The 24,297-nt window shown below is 39.7% G+C and overlaps 2 protein-coding genes across 3 annotated transcripts in view; both read right to left on the minus strand.

Moving 5' to 3' along the window:
* Positions 1-2,458: 2,458 nt before the first annotated feature.
* LOC135609980 (uncharacterized) lies at positions 2,459-6,672 on the minus strand. Its single transcript, XM_065103850.1, has 6 exons — positions 6,283-6,672; positions 4,460-4,586; positions 3,430-3,569; positions 3,144-3,206; positions 2,941-3,009; positions 2,459-2,822 (listed from the first exon to the last, which is right to left on the minus strand). The coding sequence occupies exons 1-6, from the start codon at positions 6,475-6,477 to the stop codon at positions 2,751-2,753; spliced, it is 666 nt and encodes a 221-aa protein (XP_064959922.1). The 5' UTR covers positions 6,478-6,672; the 3' UTR covers positions 2,459-2,750.
* A 1,781-nt stretch (positions 6,673-8,453) lies between these two features.
* LOC103981403 (myosin-11-like) overlaps positions 8,454-24,297 on the minus strand; it is a 29,408-nt gene continuing 13,564 nt past the window's right edge. Inside the window, exons 23-40 of one of the 2 annotated variants that reach the window (XR_001977484.2) lie at positions 17,980-18,078; positions 17,560-17,781; positions 16,808-16,947; positions 15,203-15,314; positions 15,066-15,116; positions 14,882-14,965; positions 14,603-14,773; positions 14,357-14,512; positions 14,039-14,242; positions 13,706-13,849; positions 13,384-13,454; positions 13,197-13,296; positions 10,051-10,107; positions 9,653-9,709; positions 9,484-9,564; positions 9,299-9,381; positions 8,863-9,172; positions 8,454-8,754 (exon numbers count right to left, since the gene is read on the minus strand). Coding sequence is in view for 1 of the 2 variants with exons in the window: in XM_009398130.3 (XP_009396405.1) it covers positions 9,049-9,172; positions 9,299-9,381; positions 9,484-9,564; positions 9,653-9,709; positions 10,051-10,107; positions 13,197-13,296; positions 13,384-13,454; positions 13,706-13,849; positions 14,039-14,242; positions 14,357-14,512; positions 14,603-14,773; positions 14,882-14,965; positions 15,066-15,116; positions 15,203-15,314; positions 16,808-16,947; positions 17,560-17,781; positions 17,980-18,078 (1,956 nt within the window). In the remaining variant the exon portion in view is untranslated. Of the gene's footprint in view, positions 9,173-9,298; positions 9,382-9,483; positions 9,565-9,652; positions 9,710-10,050; positions 10,108-13,196; positions 13,297-13,383; positions 13,455-13,705; positions 13,850-14,038; positions 14,243-14,356; positions 14,513-14,602; positions 14,774-14,881; positions 14,966-15,065; positions 15,117-15,202; positions 15,315-16,807; positions 16,948-17,559; positions 17,782-17,979; positions 18,079-24,297 lie in introns of both variants that reach the window. The other variant, XM_009398130.3, reaches the window with a different exon arrangement.

Raw genomic sequence — 24,297 nt, forward strand, 5'->3', positions numbered from 1 at the left:
ATTTGCTAGTTAAAGCATGTCCAACGCAATGAGACACATTAGGTCGAGCCAATTGGGCCCACTCCCTAAAGGTTGGCGTGTCCTGAGAACCACATTCCTCCTTCGTCCCCCTGCCTCTTAGTTGATCGTCTGGGTTTGTAGCAGATAAAGGTCAACCATATGCGTCTTCCCACGAAGTAGAAGCTTTTATATTCGTGGCTTGGTTTATCTGCACATGAGATTACATGGGGATACAATGATCCTTTAAATTAGTATCTTGATAAGGATTGGTGAAGTCAATTTGGAGAGGTCTAATTATATATTATTCATGCGGCTAATTATATATTACTCTAGCTGTTTTTAGTGTTTTAGTCTCTATACTTAAAAAAATTATATTAATATCTTTATAATTACGAAAGTAAAATATCTAGGTTCATTTATTCAAACAACGTCAGTTTTATTAATAAAAATATGAAAACAAAAGATAAAAATATAACTTTAACATTCAGTGGTGGATGATGTAGATGGTGGTGGACGACGGTACTACTGGTGTCGATGCCGACATAATTGTCTAGCCACCTCCTATGAGGATAAGTTCCGCTGTCACCACGACATCACTTGCCTCCATGAGGAGTACGTCACCAATCTCATCGTCGCTTTTCCTGCATCACTCTGCAATTGTGTCGATGTCGACATAAATACAAAGTGATGCGACATACAATGATGAGGTCGACGGCATGTTTCTCGTGAAGGAGGATGACATCACGATAAGAGCGGACCTTATCATCGTCGGATGTGACCAAGCAATTGCGTCAACGTCGACACCAATAGTGCCATCGTCTACTATCGAATATTCAAATTATTTTTTTACCTTTTGTTTTCATATTTTTATTAGTAAAACTGATATCAGGTGGCATCACGATAAGAGCGGACCTTATCATCGTCGGAGGCAACCAGGCAATTGCGTCAACGTCGACACCAATAGTGCCATCGTTTACCATCGAATATTCAAATTATTTTTTTACCTTTTATTTTCATATTTTTATTAGTAAAACTCATATCGTTATGATAAATAAATTTAGACATTTCACTTTTATAAATAAATATATAGATATCAATATTTTTTTTTAAATCACTAAACACATCTAACGACATCAATATATAGAGCCCATAATAGGACCCGAGTCGTCTTCCATTTGATCTGTGTCAGTCGTCTGCAAAAAGATTCTGCATCTGATTCCTTGGGAAGGGTCCTTGTGTTTTCTTCACAAGCCAGTCTTAGAGTCGCTGTCGGCTTGCCTCTATGAGACAGTGTCTATCCTCAAGCCATCTCTGGCGGTCATTGTGTTCTTCTTCTTTCCCCTCTGCAAGACTAGCAATGCTCATCTTTAGCCTCACATGGAGGACTCCACCTTTACTGCACCGATCTCTAGCTGGCAGGATCAGCATTACTGTAAGTGGCATTATAGACTCATGGTAATGGAGCTATCCACACCTTTAGGCCTTTGGTGATCACTTCTCAGGAAATGTTCCGTTCCATAGATGCGTTGGAACGAGCCAAGATTTAGCAAATGGCCCGAAGGTCAGAAGAAGCCATGAGAGGAGGTGTCAGGGAGTGACTTGTAAAAGGTTCATCATAAGGTGGGTTCATCGTGCTCCGGCCATTATCCTCCTCATCTCTTGATGCCATGAGTTCCAGTATCCTTGGTGTGTGTGGATAAGGTTGACAGCAGCAACAGCTTTCTTGTCCCTCTCTCTCTCTCTCTCTTCAGCCGCAACTGCGGAGTTGAGTGGGGATGATGTTGGTTCCCAAGCAAAATATTCCCTGCAATTTGGATTCGCAAGCGGAGAATATGGTGAAGATATCAAGGAAAGACCATGATGAACAGAGATTGCTCAACCTGGAAATGGACAGAGAAGGCGGACAGAATAGATCGGATCCACAGGACAGAGTGAAGACAACATGTTTTCCATGTCCACATCATGCTTACCACGAGCAAAGCAGATGTACTAAGTTAATCAAACGAGGGAGAGGCCAAAGCACTGTTCTTGTTTAGCTGAATAGAGATGTGCATGTTTTGCCTCGGATTCTTTCACATGCTCAAACCCCTTCTATGGCTCAGAGCGAGTGACTTGTAACATACTCCTCGACCTTCTTATATAATTCTTCGTTCGAGTGAAAGATTCCAACTCATTTCAAGGATGTTCTGATCGCTTTAAAGTGTCGTGTCTTTTTATGCACATTGCCGGTGACATACTGGGGCAAGCAATGATCTCCCACTACGAACATGCGCCAGAGACGAAGCTAATTGGCATAGAGAGAGAAAGCCACAAGTATGATGAATTCAACATACTGCACTACCATGTCACACCGCAACAGAGCACAATGCTTTCCATGCTGTGTTCTTTGTCAAGTCACAAACCAGCTGCATGCATTCAAACCACAACCACGACTCAGTGATAGAAAAACCAGTACAACTTGGTAAGCTCGGCAATGCTTCTAAGCTTTCATAATCCAAAGAAAACATCTGTTGTTTTCCCAGTCAGTCAGCAACGTATCGTGGGCAGTGTCAAAAGCCGATGGTCTTTGCCGGTGTACATATATACATTGTATGACTAGCAAGATACTACCTCTAGAACCTACTAATCTGATTTCTTCCGAGTTCCTACAGCCAAACTCTGCACTCAGCATGTTGTTGTACACGTAGCTATGGCCGTCGAAAGGCCTGGCACCAATCTGTTAGATTGAATGCGGCAGGGTCGTCCGCCGATCAATTGCAGATGGTCTTGAGCCTCTTTGCAGCCTGCACAAACCCTACGATTACCTGCAACTCATCCAATTGCTTCAGGGTACGCAAAAAGCAATCGGGTGTGAGATAATAGAGTCAAGCTCCTTTCGACTTCTCCACCGAATGCACTGGGTAGAAATGATGCATTTGATCATGTGAATTGTTCTCTTACCTGCGCCATGAAATGCCTCTGAACTACCTCAATTAATTGCTCTTTAGAGGGGTTAGGACTGGCATCCACCTGTTGCAGAAAAAGAAAGCATGATTACATCGAAAAGATGATAATTCTTTTCAATGTGGGAAATAATAGATACATTTACAATGAGGTTCATGGTTGAAATTGCAAATACAGGAATTATGAATTATGCAACTTACAAGATTAAAGTGACGCCAATATCTCCACAGTGCTGTTGTTTCTAGCTTGCTCAAGTCAACTTTCTGCACCAACAACATGGTAGGTTTTTATCATGAGCAGCACTATGGACATGTAAATGAATTAAGAAGGCTGATATCTAGGAAAGAATGTCTAGAGATAAACAACAAAAGAGCCAACAACAGAAACACATAATTTACACAGCCACTTTCAGCACCTCTACATTAGTCACAAGTGCAAATTATGCACCAAGTGCTGTAACTGAACCATGCAAATGTTAGACCTTACCATGTTGTTTCTTGAGGATAGACCGGATCCCTTAGATTGCGAATCAGAAGAGTGAGACCGGCTCAAGGATTTAATAGAAGATCCTTTATGGTGCTTGGTCCTCAACTTTGGAGGCTTTTGTGTATGTGTATCATCAGATGCTGAAAGTTGTTAGAAAAAACAAATAATGTCAAAAGAAAATGAGAACCATATCAAGAGAACTGATTGAAACGATGAAAGATGCTTCTGAAAATTTTATGTCACAGATGAACTTCACCCAACCTATGTTCAAGAAAATTCCAAGATGACATAATGATCCTAACAAGACATGGGCTCATTTCCATAGGCAAAAAAATACTTAGATACAAGTACATCTGTCACCGTATGTGGGCAACTTCGAAGCTGAAGAACCTTCCAGCAACACATTTAAGAGAACAAGTTCTCCCAGTGAAAAAGATTAAATGGATGCATTATTTTCAATGATAATACTTCCCATCCTATACTCTTAGTATTGACTTCTTCAAGAACAGCATTTTCAACAAACATTTAAAGCTAGTCCCACCACACATACTTCAGAAATATGGCAAACGAAATGAAAAAATTGACCTTCTAGTGAGACTAACATCTTTGTGTAATACGTATCACAATCATTTAAACAAGTGAACAATACATTGATGAATGGATCAGGTCCTAAGCTTAGAATGACGATGTTATGCAAGAATGAATTACTATGTGTGAGGAGCAGGAATACACAATACAAGGTAGAAGTGCATTTGTTGCTTTAATAAAGAAAGTTTAAATAGAAGCATCAAGGAAAACCAGTGTACATTCAACGTACAAGTAACCTACTCAATTTAAAGGCTTACAATTGATATAATCATGTTATATTAGTCACATCGACCACACTGGCTAAGGAACAAGAGCGATGTCAGTGTTTCTGATTTGTACCTAATACAGAGTGGCTGGCGAGGACATAGTTAGACATCAGGGGAAAATCCAAGTAATTCAAGAATACATGCATTATTTTTCGATAGACCAAATTGAAGCTTACCCATATATGAGCCACTCCACTGCATGTTGTGAACTTCGAGATCATCATCTTCCTCATGGCCGGTTGGGGCTTCAATCACACTAAGGGCATTTCTTTGCAGCTTTACCTCTATTCCATTTGTCAAAACCTGAATGTTTAAAAATTAAAATATAGTTAACCTTACATGAGCTTTGCCATGTTTACACACTCTAGCAAACAATATAAAGAATTACATACACATTCAGGCAGCAAATCCTTCATAAAAGAAGCATCTACTCTAAAGCAAACGAACATTTTCAGCTTCTAACTGATAAACAATAAGAAATCTGATGGTTTGAATGACAATTTAAATCAAGTTCCAAGAGAGCATAGTCATGTGTTTGTACTTGATATCATCTACCCAGATATAAAGACAGTCAGAGAGAAGCAAGAAAAATGTTTAGGACCACAATGTCAGGATCCAGTGTGCATAAGGAACACAGGATATTAGTGAACTTCATCCATTTCAACCTCCTGAAAAACATATTGGTTTACTTTAACATATGTGTTAATCAAGGGCACAGCATCCCTGTAATTAATTATCACAGAAGCAGAACACAGAAACTCTTGGATATATAGCAACTAAAACTCATAAACGTTTTCAGAAGTATAACAAGAGGCCTACATCGAGCCATGCAATTACCAAATGGTCTCATGATTAAGAAATAACAGACCCAGAAACATAGACAGATATAGCATACATATCTTATGCAAGATGCCAAAATCGAAATATCATAGTACTGAATCTATATGCAAAATGAAAATATATTCTGCCATGAACTTCAAACCAGAAAAGTCATGTGGATGGAAAGAACCATGTGATTCTAACACAGAAACAAAATATTAAGCAAAACAAGTCATCCCTGCATAAGCAAGGACATCTGAACCAAAGAAACTTCTGCTCAAGCAGATAAAGTTTGACCTTAGAACTAATAATTGAAAGCAGTGGATGCATCAACGAATGAAGGGCAACACAACAGAAAACTTTTCCCCTTCCAAGTTTCAGATCCATCAAGAAATTTTGCATATTTCTCTTCTACGTAGCTATACAAAGAAGCAAATACTGAAGCACATGCTGATACATGCTTCCTGCCAACGATTGCAATCAAAAGACTGAGAAAAATGCTTACGAACCCACTCGTATCAATCCTATAACAGAAGAGAAACTACAAGAAAAAGACTTCGCTAGATCTTGCAGATTTACCAATCCTAAATAATCCCCCAAATTCCAAATAGACTTACAGATACACAAATAAGAGTGTAATCGACAACGTGAAAACTGACTAAAGCCAGTAGTTAAGCACATGCACAGTCAATCGAGACAAGTTAATTACTCGAGAGAAACCAAAAGCTGCAGGATCCCTTTCCTAAAGCTTGCATGCATATACCGCTACTGCTATATGATATAATACACCAATTTACCAATATGTAAAACCCTAAAGGGCAGATCACTCGTCCAAATAGCAAGTACTAGTCGAATTGCGATCATCAATCTAAAATTACTTCATAATGTAGCCTCAAAGCCAATACTTCTGTCAAGATTAAAATTCATCAAGAAAGGTGCAATTTTATCTCGGATGAACAAGATAAAGAACCTTGCAAAGAAAACCGACTCCTAGACTCACCAGATGGACCGCATTGTCTAAATAATCCATCCATTGAACTACAAAATCCACACTACTCTTCTCTTGGCGTGAAAACCCTATCAAATTATAGCCCAAACCCACACGGACCCAATAAAAATCACTCTTTTTCCATCAAGAAGTCGAGAAACCATTCAAGATCGCACGAGAGACGAGAATTACCAGCCAATGCCAGCCGCCGAGGCCCACGGCCTTCTTGACGACCCCCTGGAGGCCGACGAGCACCGATTTGGTCCGGTTGTTCCCGGTGACCACCACCTTGGTGTGCCGCGGCAGCACCGACAGCTCCTCCTCGCTGCTCTCCCCGCAGCTCTGCCGGAATCCGCCACTCATCCCGCCCTCCACGGCTGCCAGCATTCCCCGACTCCCCACCGCCCCAAAGTGGACCAAATTCACCTCAAAAAACAGCGGAAAACTCACGGAACCGGATCAAATGAGCCAAATTTAACACAGATCAAGCATTACGGAAGAGAAATCGACCGAAACTTGGAGAGAGAGAGAGAGAGAGAGAGAGAGAGAGAGAGAGAGAGAGAGAGAAGAGAGAGAGAGTGAGAGAGAGAGAGTAAAAGTGCATCCTTTTCCTCCAAATCTTCCGCTCTTCGCTCTCTTTTTCTATGCTGCTGTGAGTCCCGACATCCAGGGGACAACCAATGGAAAACTGACGCGTGTGAAGGTTAGGGTCCGTCACGAGCGCGGCTGCCCCAGGCAGCGTCGGGCGCAGCGTTATGACGGTGACGGAAGCGATCGTTCGCAGACGAAAAGACGGTTGGACCCCTTCAGCTCGTACAATGGTTTGGTGGTACAGCAAAACCTACTTACTACTCCCGCGTTCCCCAGAGTGGCAGAGTCCGTAATACCGGCGTCAGAACAAAGGCAATGAGGACGAGGAGGAGCGGGCGGCGTCGAGAACCGTGACCGGAGAGACGGGAGCGGCCGCAGCAGCGCTGGACCCCAGTCCAACCCGTCGCGTTGCCCGTGCCTCGCACCACAGCATAAGCACCCCACCCCACCCCACCCCACCCGGTGGTATCTGGGGGCGACCCACGCCCAACCCTGCCGTGGTTTTCCCGCCAAAGGTCGAGAATCTTGAGCGTCCATTCACCGATCGGACCATCCCGGTCCCTCCTGATGTGTGGGCCCCACCGGATGTGATTGACCGTGGTTTCGGAGCCATTCCTTGTCTACTCTCGGAACTGGGAATTAAAGGGAACGCAAGTAGTATATACTGGTCATTCATGGCTCGATAATTTACATTCTCCCCGAATGCTGCTTACTTATATTCACGTACGCATTACACCGTGCAAGTAATCGATCGAGTTTAGGCTAAACCATGATTCGGAGAAATCGATGCAGTAATCAGTCTCGTCGTGAGCAAACTACTGCTCAGGAACAATAAAGAGAGAGAGAGAGAGAGTCTGTGTGTGTGTGTGTGTGTCTGTCAGCATTTCCCACCTCGCTTTTCTTTTTGTGGTTCGCATACTTTTGGCAATGATGTGATCGCACTCGCAACGTCAGTGAGCTTTCGGTCAAACTGCAATGAGTAGCTATTAACTGCACCTCAACAAGGGAGCATGATTCTGTTCTTGTAATTACAGAAAAGAAAACAAGTTTTTTTATCTAATGAATGATGATGCATGGGGGAAAGAAATAAGATTTAGACGAGGGCGGACATGCCTGAAATCCTTATGGCAAATTATGATGCTTGATATCGATGAATCATTATGTAAACTTCGTAGGAAGAAATCAATCATTAATCGCCAAATCACTTTTTCGCTTTTTACCAATGATCATTCCATTTACATGCATCTCCAGAATCATTCCAAGATTATGATGACTCGTACACGAGATGTTCCTCGGCTAGCATCGACAGCCTGCCAATCCCATGCAACGCACAATTAGCAGGCGAGATTTTAGCATCCTCTCTCTCTCTCTCTCTCTCTCTCTCTCTCTCTCTCTAGAAAAAGTTCTTACGGCAACATAAAAGCTTGTCCCTTGGAGAAGTCATTATTTATTGCAGGAACAGCTCCCTTACATCAAATCTGCTTCCGAGGCAAAAAGAAGCGTCTGCGTGTATGAAGACCTAAAGATGGGAACCGACTGTCCATTCTCAGACTTGGACATTGAACGGAGTTGGTCTTTCATCACATCAGATGGAGACAAGAACACCTTCCTCTGTTGGCCTGGCCTGGCATTTAGATGAGGAAGACGAGGAGCTTCGAGTTCTTGTACCATTATTGGTTTTCATCTACTCTGTCCAGCATCTTCGATATCACACACATTACCAATGACTAATGGACACTCCAAACAAAACAGTTGTACACAAGACACTCGTGTGATCACAATTATCCATCTCCTACGTGCTGTGCATGACATCTTTCTTAAGATCAACTTCAACATTTATGCTGATTCTGTCCAAATGAATTTAGCAAAAGCTAAAAAGGAAAAGAATGCACATTAAGTGCACGTTTACTCTACATACTCATTTGCACGATTTCAGTCTGCACATTTGACCTTAATCCATGATTCAGGAATGTCTCTGGAGGAACCATCAACCGAAGCCAACTGCTGCCAAAGTTTTTCCTAGGTGAATGCTATGTCTGGAGTAAAATTCCAGTTGGATGGCACATGAACAGACTGCAAAAAATCAAATTAGTAGTGCTATAATTCATTGTACATGCTTACAATTGAGAGGGCTATACAAAATGCCCCATCAAAAGAAAAGAGAGAAAAGGGAGACTAGACCCTCATCTTGGCAGAATTCGATCGATGCGCTTGGTTTCTGCATGCAACACACTGCACTGAAACTAGGGAAAGGATTTTGATCTTGCAAACATGAATTGTCTTGAAGCGGTTGACGATAAGTGTCACCTCATTTGAAACTCAAACATTAACGATAATCGAACAAGAATGAGAAACTGTCTCAGGTTCTTAGTCCGTGCGTGGCAACAAGAAAATGAAACCTGAGTTCTCCCGAATAAGTGGAGGCGGCTCAATATCAGATATATCAATCGGATCCATCGACTTAGATATGTCATCAACTGAAAATGGTATGCTGCATATTCGACACAGTAAAATAACCAGCCAAAAGTTATCTCATGGAATAACAATTATTGAAAGATCATAAGAGCAATGGGCAAAGATTTGCTTCTCATTCAAGGAGTAATTGCAAATGTGTTACCTTGAGTCATCGTCCAATAAGAATGAGTTGCTGACAGGATTGTTGGAATCTTCAGTCATCAGCACCCTCATATTTGATATAACCTAATGAATCACATAAACGAAATATTGGTGCATCACACAATTAACATATCATTGTCATAGCTTGAACCGTTTCTTATTTAATGGATCCAACATGGATCTTACCTCAGGGGACACACTATGTGTTCCATATTTATCATCCCAGTACATTGTACTTATCCGATATAACTGTTGCACACTTAGTACCTGCAAATGTAGAAAACAAAGTTTGTTGGATTTTCAAGAAAGTTGGGAGGGAAAAAGAAACAAAGCAATATCAGGAGCCCTCACTCACTGGGCAAAGATCATGGCTAATTTCATCCAAGGTCTTCTTTGGCTTTTGATGGATGACCTGAATAAGCCATTGTTCACGAGTTGTAAATTAATTGGAACAAAATTGTCAAATTGTTAGGGTTGTTGCCAAACTTCCAGGTGCAAATTTTGCAATCTACTCACAGGGTGCATTAGTGCATTATACAAATTGAATATCATAGGCGTTGTCAAAGAATATATAACTAGTCAAAAGACATTCACAAAGAACAAGGGGTAGTGCAATATTTTTCTATCGACTATGTTCAAATTGGGCATACAAATTTCTTCCACAATAAGGATTTATTTTGTGCCTGATGAAACAGCTATCCTGGTTCTACACGTGACATATATTGCATAACACAATGAAGAGGACAACATTACCAGGAATCCAATAGCCTGTCTTATATGCTTTAGTTCATCCCAAGCTGAACCTGCATACTGCAATCAGAAACAAGCCATAGTCAATGAAGTAACCTAGTTGAAAGAATTCTGTTGCAACACAGCAATAATACAAAGCAGAAGAACTGATTTCTGCCATTAGACAGCCTATGTATTTTATGATACCAATTTCTTCTTATTACGCTCCTCAAGAAGTATGCATAATAATAAGTTGGCACCAGTATCTCACAACCAATTTTGATGATTACAAAACATTGCTTTGCTTGAAAGCTGTTGAAAGTGTCTAATCATCTTTACCTATGAGCATGGATCAAAACTCGTAAGATAATTTAAGATCAATAGTCTTAATCAGTGATTTAAAAAGCGCTAGGCGCCAAAAGGCGCCACGGTCCAAAAACGCCCGAGGCGCTAGGCGCTCGCCCGAGCGAAGTGAGGCGTTAAATTATAAAAATATATAATATAATTAATAAATATAATTATTTAAAATTTTAAATAAAAATATACCATTAAATTAAGAAAATCTAAGATACAAAATCATAATGTCACATTAACAAAAAGTTTCAAAATGCACACTAGCCATTTATCCTGAAACCTAACAATAATTTCAAATAAATAAAAATTAATAGTATTAAAATCAAAATAATAGTGTTATACTGTATACAGTTAATAGTATACAGTATACTGTTAACAGTATACTTTTGATTTCGAAAGAGAAGAAGCGAAAGAGAAGAGAAGAGTGTAAGGGAAAACCGAGGGTGCTGAGAAAAGCGGGAGCGATAGCGGCAACGGCGAGCGACGACAGTGGCAGCAACAGCGAGCTGCGAGAGCGGCGATAAAGGCAGCGGCTACGGGACCGGGAGCAACAAGCGACGACAGTGGTAGCGGCAGTAGTAAAAGTGAGCAGCGGCAGCGAGAGCGGCGAGCGGCAACAGTGGCAGGAGCAGCGACAGCAGCGAGCAGCGGGAGCGGTGAGTGGCGACAGCGTGAATGGCGAGCAGGGTTAGGGTTGGGGAAGTCGCGCTGATATCGGTGCTTTAGTTGGTTCAATTGAACCAACTAAAGCATCGGAGACCGAACTAGACCTAAACCGCTGGTTCGGTCGCCTAGTTTAACCCAGGCGCTCGCCCGAAGCGCCCGGCGCCTGGGCTGAGCGCCTAGGCGGCGCCTCTTTGAAGCCCGCCGCCTGGAAATGAAGCAAGGCGCTCGGGCCTCGCCTCGCCTCGCCCGAGCGCCTAGGCGAGCGCCCGAGCGCCTTTTTAAATCACTGGTCTCAATGAAAAAATTTCTACTGTTAAAATGGTGAGAAATGTCAGTAGGCTTCTTCCAAGAATTTGGAACGCATGAAAGGGTAGTTTACAAACAGCTTGTTGCTTTTTAGATAATCTAATGGCTGAAATGATCATTAGGAAGAAAAAGAGTGATATGAAGGGATGATACTTGAAACCAAATTTGTCTGTATTTCCAAGGAGATTTGGGGAAATCAATCTTGGGAAAATACTACAATAACTTATGGCATTATACACATGTAGAACTTTCTCAAGGGCAGTCCAGGAAACAATGTTATATATAAAGATCCACACTCTAAAGAAGATTCTCTTCTTTCTGTAGAAGACAGCTTTTTTAGTCCATATGTGCTCCACATGACTAGCTTTAGAGAGCTCTGTAATGTTGGAATAACAAGAGCATACATTAAATGATAGAATTCACTAAATGCGGTTTCATGGCATAAATTTATACCATTTGTTAAGGAAATTGTCTTGGATGACGAGGTTATATTTGGAAATGAAGTCCAAGAATGACAAACTGCAAAATCAAGGGTTTCAAGAATAACTGAAACTAAGATTAAGCACAAGAATTCAATAACATTAATTCTTAAATACATAGGTAATACATTATCAAGAAAAATTAAGAACCAAATTATTTTGTCATTTTAGATTAAAATTTCACATCGAAGAATGAACAGGAAAAACTAACATAAGAGGTTAGGTGGGGAGGGTCTTCTTTGGTAACTGAATAAAGACCTTGAGTTAAATAGGTAAACAACAAATACTTTTTAAGGCTCTTACACAAATGTGGACAATGTATCAGATAACTAATGCAACTGAGATGACAACTTTTGGATTGGTGAGTAGTGTTGCTAGGCAATATAGAACAAGAAATAATTGAATTTATCATATCTTTAAGGTAGCACCAGCTTTAGATAGACTTGAGGGAACTGAAGGTTCAATATGTCCAATAAAGATTGCAGTGATCCTGAAGATGTGCGAGTTGATTGATTAAGATGCCCAATAGGGAGAGAACCAAAAGGAGATTAAGCAATTACCAATGAGCAGCTGATGGATCCATGAAGCTCAGCCAAGTAACCTAGTCTTATGGTCAAATGTAAGAATAAACATGCAGTCATCATTTTTTTTTAGTCTTCTTAAAATGATTATAGATTTCTGAAGCGGGATGCGAATATATTTTCTAGTGTATTTCTGATGTTTAGATTTGGACAAGGAAAGGGGACAATACAAACAAACGGGTGGCAATAATGACATCCTATGCTGTCATTAAATTTTAATATTTAATCTCTTTTCTTTACAATTGTAAATTAGCAGAAACACAATAGTAAGCCACATAGGTATCAGAAAATTGATGTTAAACTCACTAATTGCTACTTGCCAATATGATGAAGGCAAGATATTAACATCCAGCCACCATACTAACATGTATCAACAGTATCCTTAAATAATAATAATAATAATAAAATGAATGATATATTAATAAGTATTAAGTTATAAATACTGATTGGTCCATAATGGTCCAACCGGTATATATAATCTTGTAATGAATGCAGTCATGCACCTTAACTATGATTTTGTACTCCTATATGTTTTAGTTCCTTTTTGTTCGGAAATCTATGCCGACAAAGAAGTTAAGATGAATAAGCTGACATAGCAAAAAATCTTGGTCTACTTTCATGTATTATAATGTTATTGAAAGTTTGAAACAACAATAGTTACACAAAATTGAAGAAGAAATAGTATAGAGAAAGGGCAAGGCTACCACTGAAAACAAGAACAGACTGATTTGCCTGTCCTGGTGTAAGCATCTATTGAAGATTAGCCTGGAACCAAGAGAACTACCTCATCAGTTGATTTGTAGCACCAATTTTCTAGTTCAGCTAATCCTGCTTTAACGTATTCACCGTTACTGAATGAGCAACATTCTCTCCTCAGAAGAAGACTGAAAAAACAGAGACAATCAGTGATAATTCTCACTTGTCCACCAAAAAATGCATTCGGACACTAGTTACTGTCCAAAAAAGTGCACCTGTTAAATAGCTGCACATTTATGAAGGAAAATATCTGTGTGAACACCTTTCGAACTAAGAATGGGGGCACCTGGTTATACAAGGACACACACAGTAGAAGTCAGAGGATACACAACTAAATCATAACCAAAAAACGCAGAATGAAGTAAAAATGGGGTTGGAACATTTTTGACAAATTTGATTATACTCAGTTGCATTAAATTCTCTAACCCGACCATAATTTGTGACCAAAACCAACAGATATTCAAGGACACTTTCTTAGGAATAGAACAAAAAGTCACCATAATAAAACTTGGCATTGTGTATGGATAATAAACTGACATGATTTGCTTTCAACGTGTTCAAGAAACTGTCGAGACTCTTAACAATCCCTTGCCAGTGAGCAATCAAAGCTTGCTGTCCAGCAGCATTTCCCAGTGAGCGAGAAGTTCCTTTGACTAGACTAGCTCTTGAAGTTCGTGGTGCCTGAGTTTTCCATGTATGGAAATGAACCGAACATGCCAATGAACAAGCATTCAATGTAAGAACTTCTTCAGCTAATTATGGTAAAACTTCTAAAACAGTATACAAAATAATACCAGCAAGGCAGCAACATGATATAAATATCAACATCCTTATTAGCCTAGTTTTAAAGCACAAACAGACTATATTTACCTGAATGCACAAACCAAGCAAGGGAGATATCTCTTTCTTCAAGTTATCCCGGATCATCCCGTATATCTTTTCTACATATGCAGTAAGCTGCTGTTTGAAAAGCAAAGCAGGGTACTTTGCTTCAACTTGGCGTAATTTATCTACTCCAGTCAAACTTCCATTCACAAAAGAAAGGTTCACACCTTGTGGGGTACCCCTGAAACTCTAAGAAAAAACATGTGCAGAATAAAAAAGTGTCCCTGTGAAACTGTCTCCCCAAGCAGACTTTAAAAATGTAGAAAATCTTTTTACAAGCAATTAAGTTAGATATTTCAATACTTGAGTCATCCTCCCGAAAAGGGTGGCAGACGATGACCGTCGGCGTTGTGGTGCCATGCCTGCTGCACCGCTTGCTTTCAGTGTACGTTGGAGTAGCAATAACAAAGTTGATGCATTGGAAAGCCAGTAGGCCAAGACCTCATTATTATCCTGAGTCTTCAACATGTAAAGAATAACATCTCATTGTAGTCAACAAAGCTCATCAAGAGCAAGAAATTATAATAAAAATAATAGAATAGTTGAAACCTCGATAGCATGACCAATTGTCTGAATAATACGATCAAAGACACTTGTGCGCTCAACTTCAAATGATCGCCATTGTAGAAGGCATTTATAAGTAATACAAGCAGCAACAGGTCTACTTCCAGCAAATCCTAAGTCTTGCGCAATACACCTAATCAGTAAGTCCTGATGTTCCTGTAAAACCAGTTAACAAGTCAATTTGGAGTGCCAGAATTCATTCAAAGATCGCATGTCAAGCACCATTGCAGGAAAGAAGAAAACTGTTCAAGCCAACTATCCAACCTGCTGCTTTTCATTGAGAGATTTCTGTGGCTTATCTTCTACTTCATAATTCTCCCTCATGTTGAATGATGCACTAAGTGGATCCTAAACCACATAACACATTTAGTTGAGAATAAAACAACAAATTGAAGTTTATCAGGTTTCAAGTAGCTGGAGTTGAAAATCAAAAGAAACATCAACTTACTGCAGTTGTTCTGGTCTCGGTATTAATAACAAGACCATTTTCAGAACTCCTCTGTCAAACAAATCAATAAAAGGTTTAATAAATAAAAATTGCTAGAGTTATTTTGGCATACAGTACAAGAAGTTTGTTGCATTCACCTGTAGCGATGATTTAGAACGTCCTGATAACAATTTGCTGGGTGCTATGGATACAGCCTGCTGACGAAGTACTTTATTTTCTGATTCTACATTTGCCAGCTTCTCTTCAATCCTAAATAAGAAAGAATTGAATGTAGATGTAGATGTAGATGGCATTATCTACTACATTCAATTGCTCATTGTAAACAATTAAGAGAAATTTTATTAAGACCTCATATCATGCCAAACTGAAACACCTTAATTATGTAACATGTTCTATATAAAGCAATTTTCCATCCAACAGCACTTTTAGTCCAATCCTCAACTGTGTTTCCAAACAACATCAGATTATGGTGCATGAATATGTTCCAAGAGGAATATAGACATCTCCTGATTTGTTTTGAAGTTCTCTATTCCTCTTGAAGTTTTATGGAACTCATGCACAATCTTGATGAGTGAGAAAACATTAGAACATATATAAATATCATATGTAACCTAAAAATCTGCACTCATCCATCCTTGTGAACAAAACGTTATAGAGGAACCTAAATTGGACTTTTCTCAACAAAGCATCAGGAGTAGACAGTTGCATCTCGCTCTGACAATACTTTTCATGTGCTCTATTATTAATAATCACTGTTGACCAGAGGATAGTGCCCACCAACAAAAGCAATTATGCAGTGCCAAAGGTTCAGAGGTTTTGGGAAGAGGATTTAACATGAAAGGACACCTTAACATCAAACTGATTTCTAAAAAATGATCTGTAAGACCATTTGTGCTTTCTGATGACCTCAAATGAGATGATACAGACCAACAGTCGGAGTACCATGAGAGAGATTTTGACCATATTTTTGTGACAAATCTTGGGTCAAGGCACTACTGAAACCCAACAAAGCAGGTTTTGTTACTTTACAAAATTCGAATTGCCTAGGTCTCAAACAGTCAACTCAAAATTGTTTTGCAGCTTTGTGACTTACCTTGCTAAAGCTGCAAAAGTATGCAACTTAAGTTGCTTTATCTGCAGTATCCTTCAACATAGTGAGACTATCACCAACTGCTCTAAAATTGTCTGTGTCATTCACCTCTAGGGCATAAAGCAGTTCCAACATCTCCTAAATTGATTCGAATAACAAAAACCTCATCTTGAAATGGATGCTTGTTTCCAGATTTCTTAGGTTACTAATCATGAATGAACCGAGGTATACACTTAGTGGTAAAGATGTTGAGTGCAGAGTTTTAAACAAGGAAATATTGCTAGGAAGAATATTTTCTGCATTGGATAGGACTATGTAGATGATCAGATAACAGATCATCATCCCTATGCCAGGGGAAATTTACCTATGAGCAATGTCATGTCAAGTTCTGAAAATAATTACAAAACAGTTGCTGGCTTACAACAAACAGATGCCACTATGCCCATTGCCTTTATCAGTAAGCATCATCACATCTACATGTTAAAACTGTGAAACTTCCATGACATCCATCCATTTTTTGATCTAGGAAGAAAAGTTGTACTTCCTTGTGTGTACCTATGTAGATGTGACATCATCACATCTACATGTCAGGTTCCTACTCTGTACTTCAGTGACATGGGAATGTGCCAGATATAAGAGTAAGAAATTATACCTATGCAAAGATTCCTGAAGTTGATGCACTTTTCCTTCTGATTCATGTAACTTTCTCTGTCTTTCTTCACTTATTTTTTGTGCTTCAGTGAATTTGTTCTCAGCATCATCAGCTCGTTGTTTTTCTGACTGAAATGAGGCCTAAAAGGGCAGAAAACAAGAAGATTACAATAAAACAAGTCAAGATGTTCATATTCAAAAGACACTTTCTACTACATAAATTGGCTAAAGTAAATTACTTGTAACATGTATAGAAAAGGAATGATGTTTACCCACTTAGTAATTTGCTTCATTAGAAAAACTTTCCAAAATAAGCATTAACCATAATCATAATGCGAGCAGATATTATTTCAATCTTAATTAAATCAGTAACTATTTGCAGTTATGAGATCTGATCCACCCATATTAAAGCCTACGTCATTCTTCGAAACATATTAAATACATATAGCTTGCAAACAAAGAAATTTCATGCTTAACTACTTAAGAATGTTTTTCACCCATTGTTTGTAAAGGGGGATGCCCTGTCATATTTTAGTTCTCCTTCAAATGTAGCCCCTTTGCCTTATTACTGTAAAATCAACTATCTAATGCTTCTACCTGCAGAATAATTAAAAGTAATATGGGGGATTAAAATTAAGCCTGCTTTTAAGTGAAAACCATTAAACAAACACCCGGTATATTTCAGAAATATAGAGCAAACAAATAAATTTACTAATACTGTTAAGGTATGGCCAATTATATGAAGCCAAGCACCTTTAAGTTCTCCACCTCAGCTGTCAAGGAATCAATCTTTTCAGTATCTTGAACATGAATGGTAGTTTCTTTGATAACAGGGGGTGCTTCTTCAATAGCCTTTCTAGCAGCCTCTCGTTCCTCGGCAAGGATTTCAGTTGTCTCATCCAATTTACTTTGTGTTGCTTGCAAAGAGCTTTGTAACTTTGCTATCTCTTGTCCTTTAGCTTCCTCTAAGTCCGTCTGTATCCATTCACAATTAAGTTATCCCTGTCAACTTCAGTACCATATGCTTAACAATATAACAGAGAGCGTACAATTTGTAGATTCAATGAGATAATCGAAAATTGAATGTGATTGCCCTAAGTTTCTTTCATCCATTATTGGTCAACTTCAGCATATCTAACCTTATGGATAGTCTATTAAATGTCCAAACATTACCCTCAAACGCTTTTCTAATTGTAAACGCCATGTAAGATCTTCCACTGTCTTTTCAAGCTTATCCTTTGCTTCCTTGAGGGCACCTGTTTCTCGTGCAGCCTGAACCAAACAAATTAAAGAAATTAAAACATACAGTTATCAAGGAACACTAGAAACCCCTTCAATGAACAAACTTTTTACTGCAAAACACAACTGCATTTGAAACTGTTTCTTCAGTGTTTGATCAATTGGTAATAATATAGTTTTTTTCAGAGGAAGGGAACAGTTCTACAATAATATAAGCATATAGACATACGTTTTTTGTGTCACAAGATCTGATAAATAGAAAGGATCCATGGAGTAGATCCCATACAGTTAGGAATTTATGGCTGTTATTGATCTGTTGTACATATAAATAGACAAGAGACTCAAACTCAAAATTATTCTCTGATAGTCCAAAATAAATCTGAAGATATCAGGTTTTGCTTTTTTTTCCTTCACGTATTGACAATAACCATTACATGCATGGAGGTGGTACCATGGTATATTGTCGTAATTGGGGATGTAGATTATGTTTAAAGTAATATTTTGTTTATCTTTTGGAGGGAAGTAACTAGCACACAAAACCGATGTAATTTTAAGAAATATAAAACAGTGGATCCAAGAAGAAATGTTTTGAAAGTAAAAACATGCAAAATCATCTATATGCAAACTTTACATATTATATGGATCTGACAACACACAAAGAAGGTACATCAAAAAAACAACTAAGTAGTTCAAATGTTAAAGAGAGTAAAAAGCCAACTCTTCAAAATGCAGAGTTATTGGAAAGTTTTATTAGGATCCCTTTATTTTCTGAGCTTTTGAATAATGTTTTATTGAGTTTGTTTAGTTCAATAAGAGTCGGATAGGGTTTATTTAATATTTATTTATTATTAAGAGTCCAAGTCCTGATGGATTCTGGGTGGAACTCTATAAATAAGAATGTATCTGTTTCTTTTCACCAATCAATGAAATGTTATTCCAGTCTTCTGACAAACCCTAGGAGGCCGATTCCCTCGAAGTGATCATCCCCTTTCCCCCTCTTTATTCTATAATAAAACCTTAGGGTCTTCTCATTTGGTATCAGAGCAACGATCCTCGGCGTTCTCGTTGCAATTTCTCACAACACCTCGCCGTAGCTATCATCATCTAAAAAAAAAAGGAAAGAAAGAAAAGAAAAGAAGAAGCAACTGCGGTCCTCGGCATCTCTACAGTTGCCTCAGATGCGCCTCCGCCAGAGACGGCGCTGCCAACAGCATGCCTCCTAGCCGAGAGCAGTGTGAGGGCACCACGCACCATCCTGCTTAGCGAGAAAGGGCCGCCACCACTGCTTCCTGGCCAACGACCACTGTCGCCCGCCTCCCAATTGTGACCCTCGTTGCCTCCCCTTGGGTCGCAGCCGCAGCCGCTCGACCATCCCTCCTCGCGGCGACCGAAACAGGGTAACCATGACCATCGCAACCACCGCTGTTTCCTCAACCGCTCGTGATCCTTCGGCGTCGCTAGCATCTCCTTCTACGGTGCGACAGAAACAAAGCACCCTTTGCTGCCGCAGCCGTCGGTTGCCACCACCACCGCCGCTGCTTCCCGGTTAGCGACCACCGTGGCCCGCCTCCTGGCCGCGACCCTCGTTGCCTCCCCTTGGGTCGCAGTCGCAGTCGCAACCGCTCGATCATCCCTCCTCGCGACGACCGAAACAGGGCAACTCCCCACGACCGCCGCAGCCACCGTTGTTTCCTCCCCTCTTCACTACCAGCATCGACAACAACCGCCTCCCAGCCACGCCCTCAACACTGCCTCGACTGACACCCGCCTCCCAACCGCGACCCTCGCTGCCTCCCCTTGGGTCGCAACCGCTCGCGACGATGCTTTTGCCTCCAACCGCGCATGCAGCAACTGCAACGAGCCCTCACGCTGCTCTAGGCATCCGCTTCCTCAGTAGCCTCGCAACGATTCCTCACGCCCTCAACGCAAGCTTCACAATAGCTGCACCGAATAGGGCAGTGCTGATGCCCTTGACTAGACAACAGAAATGAGCTTACTGGAGAGCTTTAGCAAGCTTCAACAAGATGAAAGTTCAAGTCTTACATTGAACCGACCTGGAGACATTAGAAAAAGGAACCAAGAACAGGACACAAGCTACCCCCGCATGAAGGTGGAATTTCCAAGATGGGAAGATGGAGATCCGACCAGTTGGATCTCTAGGGCAGAAAAAAAATTTCGTTTTCACAAAACTCCAGAAGAATCCAAGGTGGAAATAGCTTCAATCCAACTAGATGGAGATGCAATTCAATGATATGATTGGTACGAAACCTGCCACGGGGTCCCCTCGTAGAAGCAATTCAAGAGAGGGCTTTTCGTTCGCTTTAGACCATTTGAATATGAGAATATTGATAGGCAGCTCGCTAAAATTCGTCAGAATTCTATAGTGCTAGAATATCAAAGCAGATTTGAACGATTGTCAAATCAAGCCAGATACTGGTCCAAACAACAACTGGTGGGAACATTTATTAAAGGACTTAATCTAGATATCCAGTGTGAAGTCAAAGCTTACCAACCCCGCACTATGATAGCTGCAATCTCATTTGCACATTTGCATGAAGAAAAAATCAGCAGGGAAAATCATCGAAACAGAAGTGACAACAAACAGAAGATCAGCAAGTCACCCGCCCTATCTATTCCCAACCGAAACCCTAACACCCGAAGACTAACTCGAGAAGAACTCAAGAAAAGATCAGCGAAGGTTTTGCGTAGGCACTGTGATGAAAAGTGGAGTAGGGAGCACCGATGTAAACAAGGGCAACTTCTGATGATTGAACCAATTGAGGAGGAACCGAAAGCTAACAATGTAGACTCCGATCATAAAGGTATGATTCTGATGAAGATGTTAGACCTATCATACATATAGTGCATGCATTAGCCGGCTACTTTAACCCGCAAACTATGAAAGTTAGAGGAACTTTGGAACATCAGCATGTTACAGTTTTGATTGATACTGGTAGCACTAACAAGTTTATGGATAATAAGGTTGCTAACCGATTGGCCTACCACGTTGAAAGCTGTAACAAATTCGAAGTAAAGATCGCTAATAGACGGATTTTAACTTGTGATAGCAAATGTTCGAAGATAAAATTGATTATACAAGGTCAAGAGTTGCTTGTGGACTTCTTTTGCTACCCTTGGAAGACTTCGAAGTGGTGTTCGGAATTAAATAGCTATCAACCCTGGGTGATATTTCTTGAAATTTTTCTAAAATAATCATGAAGTTTTTTATTAATGGAAAACAGGTAATCCTAAAAAGAAGACATGGAAGTAAGGTCACAATTGGCACTGGCCATCAGATAGAGAGGGTTCTCCAGAAGATTGCAATGACTACTACACCGAAAGACTAACCTATTGCTTACACTATCAAGAAGTGGAGACCGTACTTATTTGATCAACGGGTTGTGATGCGTTGTAGATACCCTGTGACTGAAGTGTTGAAAGAGAAGCTCCCTGAGTTTGATGCTACTAAGTCTTAAGGACAAGGTTGATTTGAAGAGGGAGGAATTGTTAGGATCCCTTTATTTTCTGAGCTTTTGAATAATGTTTTATTGAGTTTGTTTAGTTCAATAAGAGTCGGATAGGGATTTATTTAATATTTATTTATTATTAAGAGTCCAAATCCTGGTGGACTTTGGGTGAAACTCTATAAATAAGGATGCATTTGTTTCTTTTCACCAATCAATGAAATATTATTCCAGTCTTTTAACAAACCCTAAGAGGCTAATCCCCTCAAAGTGATTATCTCATTGTCTCCCCTTTCTTCTATGATAAAATCCTAGGGTCTTGAACACAGAGAGATCTGTAAAATGCAATAGGAGGTTTGAACAGATCGACTTATAGGAGGTTTCATTAAGGAAATTAAATAGATCTGTAAAATGCAATAGGAGGAGAACACAGAGAGATCAAGGTATTTGAAGCTAATTGATTTACATTAGGCAAAAATAAATCGGGTCTCTTCTCTAAATAATCTGACATCTAAGGACATCATTCCTTGCACTAAGTAGGGCATGCCCTGTTGGTAAATAATGTGAAACTAAACTTGGAATGGCTATCTAGAATATCACACATGACATTTGTTAGAAACTTCTCCATAAAATAGGGCAAACAACTGTTGCCAGAAAATTGGAAAATAAATCAGTGCATCATTTAAATGCCATTTTTAATAGAAAAGGAATCTATGTAGATGAGAAGCTTGGTATCTGAAAAAAAGTCCTATTACTTTAGAAAGATGGAAGTAGTAAAAGGATTCAAAGGGCAAGAAGTTACTTAAATTTCTTTCAATGGCCAGGGCTAAACAAAGACAAAATAGTGATAGTTGTGATTAAAAGTAATATTGGTTCTTTAATTTTTTTATTAAACTTAAGAGGATTGTTGGGATTTTTCAAGAGGTCCTAGCTTTATCATATTATAATTTGAAATTGGTGATGATCACATCTAGTTGCAAAGAGTTACAACTTAACTAAGTTCCTCAGGAAGTGAATATCTGTGGATGTCAAACATACAAAAGAGTTTGACATGGGGATTATCAAGAAACTTGAAGAAAATCATGTGTATTATGACATGTTTAAGGTGTGCACATGAAATCAATAATCAGTTGGAGCTGTTTTATCATAAACTAAATGAATCAAACAAATGCAAAATGTTATGTTGGAGTTAATACAACCAACACTAAATTTTGGATGTACTCATGGTTGCATCATCTTTGTATAATGTGAAGTCTCAAGATAATTCTTCCCAAGGATTTTAATTTCGAATGATATCGCCCGTACCGGGCGATACATACTAGTCCGCCAGCAGACCAGTACACGGACCACCCGCTGCCGGGCGGTACCGTTGATTGGGTTGTTTCTGCCCCATTACTGTAGCGGGCAATATTAGCCGAGGGAGAAGGAAGAAGAGAGAGAAGAAAAGGGAGAACATGGAGATTCGACGCCGCTCTCCCTCGACGATCTCGATCCGTCGCCGCCCTCCCTCGCTAGACACCGCAGATGAGATGTCGCCTCCTCCTCGTTTGAGGCGACGAGGCCTCAGTGTCGTTGGCGACTTCTCCTCATCCGCGTGGGGAGAAGAAGCCTCAAAGGGAGAAGAAACCGTTCCCCACACGGGGAGAAGAAACCGCCGCTTCTCCCCCGCGATTTCTTCTCTCCATGTGGGGAGAAGAAACGACACCTCTTTTTTTTTTTATTTTTTCCAAGATATGCAATTTTGAATAATACTGCCCGGTACGGGCGGTATGTACCGGTCCGTCAGTTGACCGATACACGGACCGCCCGTTACCAGACGGAACGATATATATATATATATATATATATATACGAGGCGACGTCGCCCCGCGTGGGAGAAGGAGTTAGACACAAGTTGATTTCATGTGCACACCTTAAACATGTCATAATACCTCACACCCTAGTATGCAGAATCATTAAAAAGAACCGGTCACTTATCACCTATGTTTAAGCAGTTAAACACAAGGTGGTGAATGGAAATGATTGAAGATCTTATTGCAAGTCATGACTTGCATAAATTTCTTATATAGATATAGAATACCTCATACCCTAGTATGCAGAATCATTAAAAAGAAAAGAATGATTTGATTTCATGTCACAATAATTTATCACATAGATGACTAATATGAAAAGGCCCATAACATCAGAAGGCCAAGATGTTAAAGACAAGGAAATCCATGGTTGAATACTAAATTTATTCAATCAGAAGCACAATATCCATCTCATGGCATCAGTCTAGAATACCCAAAATGCAGGGTTGCCACCTAATCACACCTTTATGGAACCTAATAGAATTTTTATTTCTTTAAATTTCATCAACATTGTCTAAAAACAGTGGATTCACATGTTTATGACTAGACAGTATGCAGGCGTTCAACAAATTTGAGTTGCCTTTATGAACATAATGTACATTTACCTAATGCCTTGGACTAGCTCAATGGAAATATGTGTAATCTGAATGCCAAAAATGTGAACCAACTTAACACAAGAAATGGCAAGAAAACAAAGATTGTGACCTTCCATACATTAACCGAAGATGAAAAAAATTCTGATATGAACACAAAAAATTTATGGGTCTACAGATCCAATGACAACTTGACATGAACCTCTGAAACAAAGTCCATCAAAGAAAAAGACCATACACTAATGAAGGGTTCATAAATTATTCAGTTGAATACAACTATTCCTTTCTTATTTGCTAGAAACTTCGGGTTTATGTTAATTCTGACTATCATCTTTTGAGAACAAT

This window comes from Musa acuminata, chromosome BXJ2-4 (genome assembly GCF_036884655.1).
Source record: "Musa acuminata AAA Group cultivar baxijiao chromosome BXJ2-4, Cavendish_Baxijiao_AAA, whole genome shotgun sequence".
Lineage (NCBI taxonomy): Eukaryota > Viridiplantae > Streptophyta > Magnoliopsida > Zingiberales > Musaceae > Musa > Musa acuminata.